General features: G+C 41.3%; 1 protein-coding gene across 1 annotated transcript in view; it reads left to right on the forward strand.

The window, feature by feature from the left end:
* TTN (titin) overlaps positions 1-15,164 on the forward strand; it is a 231,130-nt gene that overhangs the window by 44,193 nt on the left and 171,773 nt on the right. Inside the window, exons 44-64 of the mRNA XM_026052057.1 lie at positions 2,516-4,294; positions 4,421-5,068; positions 5,772-6,050; positions 7,043-7,606; positions 8,018-8,299; positions 8,394-8,672; positions 9,069-9,347; positions 9,447-9,725; positions 9,837-10,124; positions 10,247-10,525; positions 10,691-10,972; positions 11,088-11,366; positions 11,477-11,755; positions 11,861-12,139; positions 12,251-12,538; positions 12,639-12,917; positions 13,049-13,330; positions 13,447-13,725; positions 13,868-14,146; positions 14,244-14,522; positions 14,645-14,932. Coding sequence (XP_025907842.1) covers positions 2,516-4,294; positions 4,421-5,068; positions 5,772-6,050; positions 7,043-7,606; positions 8,018-8,299; positions 8,394-8,672; positions 9,069-9,347; positions 9,447-9,725; positions 9,837-10,124; positions 10,247-10,525; positions 10,691-10,972; positions 11,088-11,366; positions 11,477-11,755; positions 11,861-12,139; positions 12,251-12,538; positions 12,639-12,917; positions 13,049-13,330; positions 13,447-13,725; positions 13,868-14,146; positions 14,244-14,522; positions 14,645-14,932 — 8,049 coding nt within the window. The remainder of the gene's footprint in view (positions 1-2,515; positions 4,295-4,420; positions 5,069-5,771; positions 6,051-7,042; positions 7,607-8,017; positions 8,300-8,393; positions 8,673-9,068; positions 9,348-9,446; positions 9,726-9,836; positions 10,125-10,246; positions 10,526-10,690; positions 10,973-11,087; positions 11,367-11,476; positions 11,756-11,860; positions 12,140-12,250; positions 12,539-12,638; positions 12,918-13,048; positions 13,331-13,446; positions 13,726-13,867; positions 14,147-14,243; positions 14,523-14,644; positions 14,933-15,164) is intronic.

Consider the following 15,164-nt stretch of genomic DNA (forward strand, 5'->3'; position numbering starts at 1 on the left):
AAGTTCTAATGACCCAGCACATGGAAAATAACCTGAATGGGCAAACTGTTGTCAGTGTGTCACTTATTACGAGGAAGAAACTAAATGCTATCAATTTTTATGTGGTTAATAGTCAGAGATAATTGCAATTTCTCATAGATAATGGTGGTAGGCAAGAGAAGTAAGAGTGTCTTACCCAWCGTTATGCTGGGTGTTTTTTCCTAATGTGTCCTTAGCCATTCTTGGTGTAGAAGTGTAGCACTAACTGGGCAGCAGGAGTCTCCAGGGAAGTTGACATGAATTGTTTTGTTATATATCAGCTGTGACATGAGAGGTATTTTTAGTCTGGTGAAATCAAAGTGCTTTTGGTCAGGTCCTAAGTGTGTTTAATTTCCATGTAAACCAACAGATATTTTTAGTAGAAACAGACCTTCTACAAAATCTTAGATTTAGACAAGTCCAAATTCATGTTCACAAATTCATATATGGCCATCCATCCATATCTCTATTTTAAAAGTTTGTGGTTTACATATATGTAAATCTTGTTTTAACTGTTAGTATCATAGATTGGCCAAGAGCACTGTAATAAGTATATGAAGAGCCAAAGTCTGACTTAAGCTACATTAGTATAAATCTGGAATAATTCTGGTTTTGAATAAACTTACTCTGGGGTGATTAGTATATCTTAGAGCCATGTTTGACCATCTCTCTTCAAAATTTTATGCTTTCATAAGAATTACAAAATTCACTATTTCATTGTCAGGTTTAACATCATCATTTTTACAAACTAGTTATCTTAAAAATGGTATGAATAATGTTTGTCATCAATGTATATTGAATGTTAATAAGTATGATTAATTTGTGAAATAAATATGTTAACTATATAAGTCCSTCGCTTCTTGTACTTTATTCATTTCACAGACATAGCTAAAATATGGAAGTGCATCTGTATAGTTTTCCCTCATAAATATGGAGGAACACCCAAAATGTGTTAATTTTATGCCATATTCCTTTGTGTAAAGCTTTTGTGTATGTATTGCCAAGATTCCATTATGCATTTTTATACTTTTTTCCCAGTTCTWCCCTATTCCACACTCTGTCCTCACATTCAATAATTCCAGTATTTCTGTGGAAGTTGCAATATTGACTTTAGCAAGGCTAGTAGTAGAGTGCAAGTGTAATAGTTTTTTCACCTAAGCTTCTCTTGCAGGTAGTCACTGTATGCACTGTGATATTCATGTATGTTAAGATATTTTGGAGAAAGTAACTTCTAAAGCAAATGAGAAAAAAATGGATGTATTATTTTTTGCTCTTTCCTGTATTTTTTCTTGGAGTGTAGCAAAAATTATTATTTCAAATACTTTTTAAGTTTCCTATTAAAATACTTGGAGACTTGAAGACTTTTTTTAAAAAATCTTTTTCTTTTTTCTCTCTTTTTTTCTTTTTTTGCCTTTTTTCTCTTTCTTTTAACATTTCCCTTGTTTTCCTGGTGTCAAATATTGTGAGACATAGCTGAACAAATGGCCTAGTGAGGACAGCAGGATTTTTACATGTGATCTTTGCGTCATACTTTTCCTGGATGTTTTGCTCTATTTCTGGAAATCAGAGAATTCACTGGTGTTTCTAATATCAAGGGTCTGGAGGATAAAACATGCTGCTCCCTTTTTATTTTTAGACCACTATTATAGGAAAGTGGCCCAACGCACATCTTGAGGTTTGAGAACCTCAATGGTCTTAAAGTTCTCTGTATTTTTTTTTCTTTTTGACTGATATTGCAGGAGTATTAATATGCAGTATTATTTCAGGAAAGAGCTTAAAGGGGTAAGTTAAATTAATGACATTAAAGCAAGAGTATAAGCTCACGATTTTAGTTATAATGGTGTTTTTTTTAACCAAAACAGTCTAGTGACAAAGCAGGACACAGCTTGGAAGGACAAGTGACATCTTGTATTAGACAAATAATTGAATTACAAATAATTGAGTTGAAAGAGATGAGAGACATATGCCTACAAGCTTGTTTTATTTTTCCATTGCTAATCCTGGCTTTCTTTTTTTTCTTTTTTTTTTTTTTTTTTTTTTTTGGTGATAGTGTGGATTCGCACTGCTCTGCTGTACTTGTTTGTTTATTATGCATATAAATATGTATGACACACAACACTAGTTATATTTGTGAAATGTTCCTATGTGGTTAGATTGTTGCTTGCACTTTAGTTAGGGTACTCTAGGGCACTTCCTGGAGTCTGACCCATACCATACCATGCTACCAGGTTTAAAAGAGACTCCTGTGTCGATCCAGATAGGAAGTTCTATGGTAACTTCATAGCACAGCATGTCTCTCTGCTTAGAAACGTATAATTAATACAAGGGGGTTTCATGTTCATTGCTAATTGCTGTACAGTGTTGAGAATGACTCCAGGTATACAAAAATAGTTGAACAGAGCTGTTTATTGCTATTTTCTGCTTATTGTAATCTGCATATGTAGAATATATTCACTTAAATATTTTAGTAAAATTAAACTTCTTTTTTTCCATACAGACATCTCTAATACTCTTATTTTGTCCACTGAGGAAGGAAGAGAAGGTTACAGCAGCGGCCTTCAATTGTCTGATAGAGATAAAACACTTGAATTTGAGCCTGAAAACACAGTTTATTCCAGCAAAACAGAGATGAAAATGGAGGAAGGAGGCAGTGTTCCTGTTTTCCTCAAACAGGTCTCAAATGTTGAAGTCTGGCAGGGAGATGTAGCTAGGTTTTCTGTTACTGTTACAGGCAGCCCCACACCCAAAATCCATTGGTTTTTCAATGGCGTGAAGCTATCTCCCTCCATGAATTGCAAGTTAGTGTTTGCTGGCAATGACCACAGCCTGATCCTCCCATATGCCAGCGTGCAGGACRAGGGTGAATACACGTGCGTGGCCAGCAATGTGCATGGGGAGACRGTGTGCAGTGCCCATCTCTGCGTGCGTCACCAGATACCAGGAGCCCCTTGCTTTGCCAGGATGCCAGAGAGTGTGCAGTGTTCACCAGGATTCACCGTTGTCTTTGAGTACATCGTGGTTGGAGACCCAAACCCTGAAGTGCAGTGGTTCAAGGGGAGTGAGCAGCTTTTCTCTGATGTTCGTCGTTCTGTTGTTCATCACCATGATGGCTCAGGCTCTCTGACAGTGCAAGACTGCATGGAGGAAGATGGTGGGATCTACACWTGTAGGGCAGTCAGCACCTTGGGAGAGGCAATGTGTTCTGCTGAGCTCCTGGTGCTGCTGGAGGACGATGCTGCGTGCAGGCAAAAACCAGCCTTGCAGCACTCGGAGGTTACAGAAGACAAAAGCTCCCTCCCATACGAGGAGGCTGTTGAGCTTCCTGCTGTGGAAGAATCACTCAGCCTTGAGGCTGTACAGGAGCCCCTGGCTCTGCTTCAGCTCCAGACAAACCAGGCAGACCATGTATTGCCCAAGGAGAACATCCTTCCTGGCCTGCCACCAGCTTGCCTGGCTGTGCAGAGTGCTGAAGAGATGTTTGCCCAGGTGGCAACGACGCAGGAGAGCAACAGGCTATTGGCAGAGCTACTGGAAACTCTACCTGCTTGTCCTGAGGGTGTGATGCCCAGAACAGTGTCTGAGGCACAACTGCCAGGCTGCCTTGGGACCGTCACTGTGCAGATGCTCTTGCCCAAAGAGCAAGTCATCGCTGATACAGCAGAGCAGATGGCTGTTCTTAAAACAGAAGGTTCCCARCCCCTGCAGGTACCAACCACTGCTGAGAGCTGTGCCATAGATGATGGCCGCACCCAAGTCATAGATGGCCTCCAAGCAATGCAAGGTGAGCTGAAGGCTGAAGGAGAATTTCTGTCCAAGCTGACTTGCACTGTGGGGCAAGTTGTTCCTTTGGAGAGCATTTCTTCCCTTGAAGCAGCAGAGGAAGATTTTGCTGCAAGAATCCAGGAAGGACAGGTTGTGAGATTTCCCTTACTGATAGAAGAAAATCAGCCCTTGGAGGAGGAACATGCCACTGATCTAGGCAGCCCATCAAAGCAGAGTTCAAGGGCAACGAGACAACCCCATGAAACAATGCATGCCCACCAACTCCAGGCAAGTGAAGTTTTTACCAAAGAGAACAAGCTCACTGCTCAAGTTCCCAAGAGTACCTCCTTAGATATAAAATCTCAAATTAGAGATGCCTTGAAAGCTGCAGTGGTAAGTGAGCAAAACCTCTTGTTTTCAGAATGGCTGGCTGATAAAGAAAAAATTGAAGTACAAACAATAAACATCACCAGGGAACATAAATGCACCCTGTGCACCTATGTTGTGACCACAGGTGGGCTGACTCCAACAGAAGTTTTCGTCTCCCTAGGAGAARTCAACATTCAGACTGCTGAGCAAAAAACAGAACTGAAGGAGGCTTTTTATTCTCTTATTTATGAAGAAAAACACCTTTTGACAGATGAAAAATCTAAAACTTTGCCGGCCCAGTCCAGTCCACATCTCCTTGGAAAAATCTGCCGTGAAGCCACAGGGAGAGATTACTCCAAGCTGGAGYCTCAGCAGGCTGAGAGGACTATGGAACCAGAAATACCCCTGGAACAGCCTTTGCTGACAAAAAACATCAGTATTCTGATGGCACAAGGTGAAATCAAAGATGTGGGAGCAGCTGCAGCTACTGCTGATGTAGGCACTGCAAGTGTTCCAGTTGAGAAACCTGCAGAACTATTGAAAAGGAAGGAGAAAAGGGAGGAAATACATGAGGAAGAGGGCCAAGAGGGTCTGGAAACCAGAGATGGAAAGTTAGAGGAAGAGCTGGACAGAGAGAGATATCCCATCATACGCAACAAGCTAATTGACACTGTTGTGGTGGAAGGGGAAAGTGTCAGTCTGATGTCTGTGATAACAAATGCCAGAGAAGTGAATTGGTACTTTGAGGGCAAGCTGGTGTCTTCAGGCCACAAATTCAAGTGTTTGCAAGATCAGGACACATACACACTAGTAATCAGCCAAGCGTGCAAGGAGACACATCAAGGARAGTATGCCTGTGAGGCAGTCAATCAAGGTGGAAAAACAGCTACAGAAGCAAAACTCACAGTTGTGAAAAAAGGTTGGATTATAGAGATAAAATCCTGCCTTTCTAATACACTGTCCTACTAATGAAACTGTAATTGCATCTGTGGATACAGATATGATATTACTGTCATCACCACATTAATCAGGAGGTTCCTTTTCTAGGTTTATAGATTCCTGTTGCCATGTTTTAAAACCTTTCCTCACTCTCATTCCCTGGCGATGCAATTTAGCTGCTTCATGTTCTTGTCATACAAGCAGGGTCAGAATGGCATGTATCTCAGTGCCAGCTGCTCCTGCCTGTAGTTACCTGTGAAATAGACACGTTCTTCCTACTTTTCTCACTGCATCCARTCTCTAGCATCGTTGCACTGTTTTAGCATGATTTCTCATCCATGCTATCATTTCTCACTGCTTCAGGATAAATATGATAAATGTCATATTTGTATGTCTGTGTCACCTTGTTTCTGCACATTGCTACTGCACTTTGCTGTGATTTCCTATTTTTTCCAGTTCTTCTGGGATCACCACTTTGCTTCCTGATTTCATTATGTGCCACAACACACACTGTCTGTTGAGGCTAGTGCTGYGTTCATTTCTTGCAGTATTTTTTTTCTTTTACAGTCAGTTTCTGTSGATTGCTAGTAAATCATTTTTTTCCAAACAGTGTCTTCACTAACTGTTACTTTCCAGAATGCCAGCCAGCATGACTTTGAGACAATCTATGCTTCTCATTTCAGTTGCACCAATCCTGAGGAGAAGACTTGAAGCCCTGGAGGTGGCAGTAAACCACGTGGCCAAGTTTACCTGTGAAGTAGAGACTGCTCCTGACGTCAGGTTTCAGTGGTACAAAGCTGGACGAGAGATATACGATGGAGACAAATATTCCATTCGCACCTCCAACTACCTCTCTACGTTAGAGATCCCAAGGCCTCAGGTTGTTGACTGTGGCGAGTATAGCTGTAAGGCTTCCAACCAATACGGCAGTGTAAGCTCTACAGCCATTTTAACAGTAACCGGTGAGTCCCAAGTCTCCTTGTCTGAAAAATGTACTGATATATCGTACTGCTTTCACYAAGCTACTTACCAGAGCTCTTGCTTGCGTTATGGCTCTTGATTTTTGAGAATGTGCTTTTAGGTGCTTTCTGTATTCAGAAAGGGGAATCAGCATGAAAAGTTCCAGGAAGTAAGAAGGATAGAAAGAGAGAGCAGGAGGGAATTGAATGTTTGACAGAATGAGATCACTTTTTGAATATAGTCTTGAAAGTTTTTTTTTTAAATTTCAGATAATAAACTCTTAAGTCTGATTTCTTTATTGTAATAATCACTATTATCCTAGCACTTTACATTYATCCTGCAGCTATACTTGCAGGACAGGTTCTGCTTATGTTCATGACATGAACATTTCTGTGTCATGGCTGGATGGGAACAATTTGTGTGGGGAGGAACTGATTATCTTAAACAAACAAAAGAACTGTCTAAAGGTGTTTCTCAGTTTAGAAAAGATTTTCAATCTATTGAGAAACATGCAGTTCTGGAGRGTTGTTTTATTTCTTTTAAACATCTGGACATTCAGTGTATTGTAGTTTTTCTTACTTCAGCTTTTCATTTTGTGGGAGAATGCGCTCTTTGTTAAGTGACAGAGAAAGAAAAGATGCACAGACTGCTAGAAGTATACCGACTTGACAGTCTTTGGGGAATGGTGTGCAAATTTCTCAGTCTCGAGTGAGGAAGCTCTGGCTTTCTGCTTCTTTTCTTGGGTTTGTACATCGCTCAGAGAGTCAATGTTCCTTCAGGCTCTCAAGCAATATAGAGACCCAAAATGTGTAAAACCAGTAGACAAAATTTAATATCTTTAACACTTCTTGTCTCCTTCATGTTGGCTTCTTTTATTTTATGGTGTTAAATGCAAACCAACCCCTCCTACTCTTATTTTCCTTGCAACTGTGGAGACAGACAGGCAAATTGTGGTCCTGACCTGTAGATAACATTGAACTCCTTTGTTTTGCAGAAGCGTTTCCACCAACGTTTCTTACCAGACCTGAATCTATCACTACTTTTGTGGGTAAAAGTGCCAAGTTCCTGTGTACTGTTTCGGGCACTCCAGTCATCGACATCGCCTGGCAAAAAGATGGCACAACCATTTCACCTTCAGACCACCACAAGATCTCCAAAGTAGAAAATAAGCATGTGTTAGAAATTCCYCTTCTCACCAACAATGACAGAGGGGTTTACACTTGCAAAGCCTCCAACAAGTTTGGGGCTGACATCTGCCAGGCTGAAATGGTCATTATAGACAAGCCTCACTTTATAAAAGTCTTACAGTCTGTACAGTCAGCAGTCAATAAAAAAATACGTCTTGAATGTCAGGTAGATGAAGACAGGAAAGTAACTGTAGAGTGGACAAAAGATGGAAACAAAATCCCTGCAGGCAAAGATTATAAGATTTATTTTGAAGACAAAATAGCTTCACTTGAAATTCCTCTGGCTAAGCTCAAGGATTCGGGCCATTATGTATGCACCGCCTCTAATGAGGCAGGAAGCAGCTCCTCTTCTGCCAGCGTCACAGTCAGAGGTAAGAGAGCCCTAGATCCTCTTTGTCTTTGTTCTTCTTGGGTTCACCATTTATTCTTTCGCAGGTTAAATGCTTCCCTGTGTGGAAGTCATTCTGCAAACTCTTCTCAGCTCTTCCATTCACCTCTTTCTCATTTCCCCCTTGCCTTCCAGTGCGCTGTGGAATGCACTGTCTAGTGCACAAATACTTCAGTGTTTCCTTGGCCAACCAAATTGAAAGGTTGCTCCTGCATGCGGGGSAGAGATGGAGGGAGAGGGCTGGAGAGACTGTGAGAAGTGAAACTAAGAAAAATAATTGCTGATCTTTTCTAAAGAAATGTTTTGTTCCTCTGCTAATAACCARTCTCTCAACGCTTCATATTTCAGGCTCTTTTTCCTTTTCTTTTTCTTTTCTCTTTGTCTCTTCTTTTAGAACCACCATCATTTGTGAAGAAGATCGATCCCTCTTATTTACTGACACCAGGTGACTCTGCACGCCTTCAGTGCAAAGTCAAAGGATCTCCTGAAATCCAGGTTACTTGGTTCAAGAACAATAAGGAAATCCGTGAAAGCAACACCCACAGCATGTCCTTTGTCAATTTTGTGGCTGTGTTAGATATTTCTGAGATGAAAGTTGATGATAGTGGCAGCTACTCATGTGAAGCTGTAAATGAGGTTGGGAGTGACAGCTGCACTACAGAAGTAGTTGTCAAAGGTGTGTTCTTCTTGACATTTCCAGTCAAATTCTTGGGAAAAGTCTTCCTTTTTTTGTGGCATGGATGACTAATTCTTTCTTGATGCTTTTATAGAGCCTCCCTCTTTCATCCGAACTCTCGAACCGGCAGAGATAGTGAAAGGAACAAACCCTGTCCTTCAGTGTGAGGTTGCTGGTACTGGACCATTTGAGATTAGCTGGTTTAAAGACAAAAAGCAGATTCGCAGCAGTAAAAAATACAGGTTGACCTCTCAGAAGGCTGTTATTTCTCTTGAGGTGTCCTCCTTTAATAGTGCTGATGTCGGTGAATACGAGTGTGTGATAGCTAATGAAGTTGGGAAGTGCATATGCAGTGCGACGTACATCTTAAAAGGTCAGTGGGAGGGAGAAAACTTTCAAATTACTCCAGGGATTGCCAAGAACCTCTTGTTTCTTGAAGTGTCATTTCTTTGGATTTGTGGGTGGTTGTGGGGAGTGTGGGAAGGGGAAGAGTTTTGTTGACTTCTCTTAAAATTTTATGCATATCTTACTTCTTTCTGACACCAAACTACTGAATCTGCAAGCCACCCTCGTGCCTCCCAGACGTTGGGCTTAAAGGTTCATACGTTAATATCACAGCAGGAGAAAGTGGCTCTTCTTCATACCTGTACATTAGCCAGATTGCGCCGTGCACTGCACAGACTCTCTTACAAAATCTTTGATCACTAGGTTTCATGCAACGATGTAGTAGCAGATGAGTATTTCTTTTTGTCTCTCTTCTTTGAATTAGAACCACCATCTTTTGTTAAGAAAATTGAGAACGTGACAGCTCTGGCTGGAGATACTATTGCATTACAAGCTGTGGTGAAAGGGTCAGAGCCTATTTCCGTGATATGGATGAAGGGAAAAGACATTGTTCAAGATGATAACCGAGTGAAAGTGATGTTCGAACACGGCCTAGCAACGCTGCAAATTGCTGGTGTCCAGCTGAGCTCTGGTGGCAAATACTCCTGTGTGGCTGAGAATGATGCAGGGAGTCAGTCATGCTTTGGGGAACTAACAGTTAAAGGTCAGTGTAGGAACTCTCTGACCTCCTGCAATGTCTCTTACATGAGAAGAAGAGCAATTCCCTTTTGTCCTTAACAACAGTTCTTTAATTCTGTTGTAGAACCTGCCAAAATCATTGAGAAATCTGAAGTGATTCAGGTAACAGCAGGAGATCCAACTGTTTTGGAGTACACTGTCACGGGCACTCCAGAGTTAAAAACCAAATGGTTCAAAGATGGAAGGCCACTGCCTGCCAGCAAAAAGTATAGGATCAGCTTTAAAAATAATATTGCTCAGCTCAAGTTTTACGCTGCCGAAATACAGGACAGTGGCGAGTACACCTTTGAGATATCCAACGATGTGGGGATGAGCTCTTGTACTACCAGCTTTACTGTACTAGGTTGGTACTGACTTGGTGCTACTCTGCTCTGAGCCTGAAAGACCCAGTAGCAGAACTGCGCCTCTCTTTTGCTCACATGTTGCTTTCTTTCATACTTTTCACACCCAACAGATCGCTCGCTCCCTCCCTTCTTTACTAAACCACTGAAGAATATTGACAGTGTCATTAGCGCCTCGTGCCGCCTGGACTGCAAAATTTCCGGATCTCTTCCAATGACCGTCTCTTGGTTTAAGCAGGATACTGAGATCACTACAAGTCCAAAGTACACAGTGCACTTTGAAGAAGGGTCTGCATCTTTGGAAATAAAGCACCTAGACACAAGTGATGCCGGGGTTTACATTTGCAGAGCCACCAACTCTGCTGGTAGCAAAGACAGCAGTAGCACTTTGTTCATAAAAGGTTTGGCAATTTGTTTTGCGTTTCTTTCTTGCATTCTTTTTTCTTTTCATATGATATTTTTCTTTCTCAATGCAGGCCATGTATCTTACTCTTGACCATTGTTTTCCTTTAATGCAATCTAGAACCACCCAGCTTCGTTGTAGAACCGGAATCCAAAGATGTATTGCCTTCATCGACTGTTCGTTTCAAGGGCACGTTTAAAGGCACAACACCACTGACAGTGAAATGGTATAAAGGTGATAGTGAACTGGCAACAGGAGGAGCCTGCTACATTATGACAGAAGCATTAGCAAGCTACCTGGAACTTTATGCAGTAAAACCTGCAGATTCTGGAAAATACACTTGCAAAGTCTCCAATATAGCTGGATCAGTAACATGCAGTGCAGACTTATTTGTAAAAGGTTTGAATTCTTGCTTTCTTTTTAACTTCTTTCAGCTGCTGGGCTGATCCAGTAGAACTCTTTGATGCCTTTTTTTTTTTTTTTTTTTTTTTTTTTTTTTTTTTTTTTTTTTTTATTATTATTATTTTTTTTTCTTTCTTCTGAACACGTTTTTTGAATCCACAGAACCTGCTGCCTTCAAGGAGAAGCTAGAGCCAACCCATCTGGTCAAGAAGGGTGGATATGCTGAGTTGACCTGTAAAGTTACTGGTACTCCAGAAATTAAAATCACATGGTTCAAGGATGATAGGGAGCTAAAGGAGAGTGACAAATACAGGATATCTTTTACAAAATCCACAGCAATACTCCATCTTATGGAGGCTGAAACTGAAGACAGTGGAGAATATATTTGTGAGGCCAGAAATGATGCTGGAAAAGATATTTGCAGTAGCATCGTCACCATCAAAGGTGTGTGTGACACCCACTTACCCACCCAGACAGGTTATCTCTTTAAACTYTGTGCAGTTTTACAGGCTTCCAGAGCATGATTAATACAAACTGCATTTTTTCTTTTGTGCTCTAGAGTCACCTTATTTTAGCAAGGAGTTTCAATCCATGGAAGTCTTAAAGGATTCTGATGTGGTCTTGGAGTGCGAGGTGCTTGGCACACCTCCCTTCGAAGTGTTTTGGGTGAAGGATGATAAACCTGTACGAAGCAGTAAGAAGCACAGAATAAGCATCGAGAAATCTTTCATTAGCCTCCACATTTTCAGGTTTGATGCTTCAGATGTTGGCGAGTATCAGTGTAGAGTAACAAATGATGTTGGGAGCTGCTCCTGCAGTTCGGAGATCACTCTAAAAGGTTAGTGCAAGCTGCAGATTGACACAGGCACACTGTTATCTCAGTGTGGTTTCCATGCCACACTGCCATGTGTCAGACCTGTACTTACTTAGACTCTTTCTTTCTGCTAGAACCCCCGCAGTTTGTGAAGAGGATAGAAAACATTAGCTCCCTTCGAGGAGGCACAGTTGTGTTTCAGGCTTCCATTAAAGGCTCTTTGCCAATCACCGTGTCCTGGCTGAAAGACAATGACGAAGTGATTGAAGATAACAATATTAAAATGACTTTTGTGAACAATGTTGCCACTCTTCTGGTGAGGTCTATTGAGCTGAAACATGATGGGAAATATTTCTGCCAAGCTAAAAATGAGGCAGGAATTCAGAGGTGTTCTGCTCTGTTGACTGTCAAAGGTTGGTCCAGCTTCTGAGTGTTTACAGTGATCTGAGACAGTTGTGATTTTTACACACTTCTCTATCTTTTTTTTCCACAATTCTCTGTTTTCCTTTTCACAACAGAGCCTGCTACAATCGTGGACAAGGCTGTGTCAATAGATGTGACTGAGGGAGACCCAGCAACCTTGCAGTGTAAATTCTCGGGAACTAAAAATATTACTGCCAAATGGTTCAAAGATGGCAAGGAACTGACTTTAGGTCCAAAATATAAGATCAGTGTTACGGATACTGTCTCAGTCCTGAAGGTGCTCCATACAGAAAAGAAAGATAGTGGAGAATATATATTTGAGGTTCACAATGATGTTGGGAGCAGTAGCTGTTCTGCCAGYATTAATGTCCTAGGTGTGTATGAACTCTTACTGCTTTTACAGATGCGTTGTCTTCTCCTGCAACAAGATCTACCACAATTGTAACTGAATTTAATATTTTATATTTTTACTTTGTTTTGGATAGACCTCATTATACCACCTAAATTCACCAAAAAGCTGAAGAAAATGGACAGCATTAAAGGGTCTTTCGTCCACCTAGAGTGCATTGTGTCTGGTTCACATCCTATAAGTATCCAGTGGTATAAGGATGGGCAAGAGATAACAGCAAGTGATAAACACAAATACTCTTTCCATGATAATACTGCCTTCTTGGAAATCAATAAACTGGAAGGCACAGACAGTGGCACTTACACCTGTGAAGCAACCAATACGGCAGGAAGCAACCAGTGCAGTGGTTTCTTAACAGTCAAAGGTTTGAGCTCCCTCTTTCTTTTGTGTTAGACCTCTAATTCATAGTTTTGGAATTCTTCTGTCTTAGAGTAATCCTCTTTCTTATTTTTTGCCTCATATAGAGCCACCATATTTTGTGGAAAAACCCCAGTCCCAAGAGGTTGTGCCCAATGCTAGAGTTCAGTTCAAAGCATTGGTGAAAGGCTCCACTCCTCTACAGATAAAGTGGTTTAAAGACAGTCAAGAGCTCCTTTCTGGAGCCAATCGCTCTGTATGGAAAGATGACACTTCTAGTGTGCTGGAGCTCTTCTCAGCTAGGACTTCTGATTCTGGAAACTATACTTGTCAGATAAGCAATGATGTGGGGACAGCAACTTGCAAAGCAGCTCTATTTGTGAAAGGTGTGCAACTAATGTTCTTTTTTTATGGATGATTTTTCCTTATAATTTGGGGGAAAGAGGGAGAAACCTCCTGTATTTCCCCTAACTACTTTGAGTGTTATAAAACCTCACCTTTTCTATCCATCTTCTAGAGCCCCCCAGGTTTATTCAGATGCCAACTCCCATAGTAGCTTTGCGTGAAGGACAGTCCACCACTTTTGAGTGCCAGGTGGTAGGCACACCAGAGATCCATGTCACCTGGTACCTGGATGGAAATGAAGTCACTGACCGAGCTAAGTACAGCATCTCCTTCATAGATGGTTTAGCGACTTTGAAAGTCACTCAAGCTAAAGTGTGTGATAGTGGGACTTATGTCTGTGAAGCCCACAATGATGCAGGTAGTGAAAGCTGCAGCATCGAGCTCAAAGTGAAAGGTTAGTTGTGACCATCTTGCTCTCATCTAGCCATGCCATATTGATGGAACGGGGAGACTTTTTCTCCCCTCACCCTCTCAGGCTACTCCCTACCATCTCCTTGTTTCTCTTTATAGAGCCCCCAACATTTGTTCGGGAGTTGAGACCCACTGAGGTGGTGAAGGGTATGGAGGCTACACTTGAGTGTGAGGTGACTGGTACTCCTCCATTTGAGGTGAAATGGCTGAAGAACAATAAGGAAATGTTCAGCAGCAAGAAATATGCCATCTCTACCAAAGAATCAGTGTTTACTCTTAATGTGACCAATTGTGACGTCTCGGATGTTGGCGAGTATCAATGCATTATATCAAATGAAGGAGGAAGCTGTTCTTGTAGTACAAAGCTCAGCTTGAAAGGTCAGCCCCTTAAGAAGTGCACCCCAAATATTCAGTTCCCTAGTTACAGTGTAGCGACTTAGATGACCTTACATGATCTTTTTTTCCCTTTTCCCTTTCCATGGCTTCTCTTCCAAACCACTAACAAAACCTCACACTACAGAACCACCATCCTTTGTCAAGAAGTTGGAGAATGTCACYAGCGTTTTGAAGGGCTCTGCATCCTTCCAGTGTGTTATAGCAGGTGCTCAGCCCCTGTCTGTGTCATGGATAAAAGATGAGAAAATACTGGAAGAAGATGAAAACCACCATATTTTCTTTGAGGAAGGTGTGGCCACACTTCAACTTACCAATATTGACCTCAGCCACAGAGGAAGGTACACGTGTCAGGCAAAGAATGAATCCGGAATGGAGAAGTGCTTTGCTTTGCTTTTTGTACAAGGTGTGTACGCCCCTTTGATCTCATCCTGGAAGATTACTTAGGAAGTTAGGCCCCTTCTGTGTAACTAACTGCCGATTTTGTACACTTTGTACCTCAGAGCCTGCACGGATTATAGAAAAGGCTAAATCACTTAAAGTAACTGAAAGAGACCCTGTGACTTTGGAATGCACTGTAGAAGGGACACCAGAACTCCGAGTAAGATGGTATAAAGATGGCAAACAGCTCCTTCCCAGCAGATACTTCACAATGAGCTTCGAAAACAATGTGGCCAGTTTCAGGATTGAACCCGTGTCAAAGGAGGATAGTGGTACATACAGTTTCAAGGTGGAAAATGACTTTGGAAGCAGTACATGTGAAGCTGTTCTGACTGTGCTAGGTTTGTATTGTCATTTGCCTGACCTGCCAGTCTAGCAGGGAGGGATTAAAATCTGTATATGTGAAAGACAAGCAGGAAGATAACCTGKTTTTTTTTTGCGTTTTGTTTTTTGTTTTGGGCAGATCAATCAATTCCTCCCTCATTTATTAAAAAGCTAACCAAAAAGGATACCATTCTGGGAGCTGCTATCCGAATGGAGTGCAAAGTCTCTGGGTCACTCCCTATTACTGCAAAATGGTTTAAGGATGGAAAAGAAATAACTGACAGTGCAAAATGTAGAAGTCTGTGCCACGAGAACACTATTTCACTCGAGATTGCAAATCTAGACCTGGCAGACACAGCAAATTATACGTGCAATGTCTCTAATGTTGCTGGAAGCGATTCTTGCAGTGCTGTCTTGACAGTGAAAGGTTTGAAACTCTTTGATCATTTCTTACCTGTGATAGATGATAGGAAAGGCCCCTAAATCTTCAGCTAACATTAAAGTCTTACATCTTTTAATATTAACTTTGAAATCTTACTATCACCATATTCTTTTTGTGAATCTTTATGCTCTTAAATTTACATTGTCTCTTCTTTCTTCGCTCATTTTTCTTAATTCTTAAGCATTTCGGATGTAACTGAATATTTCTTTTCTTTGAA

Source organism: Nothoprocta perdicaria, unplaced genomic scaffold (genome assembly GCF_003342845.1).
Source record: "Nothoprocta perdicaria isolate Ctin4 unplaced genomic scaffold, notPer1 scaffold_83, whole genome shotgun sequence".
NCBI lineage: Eukaryota > Metazoa > Chordata > Aves > Tinamiformes > Tinamidae > Nothoprocta > Nothoprocta perdicaria.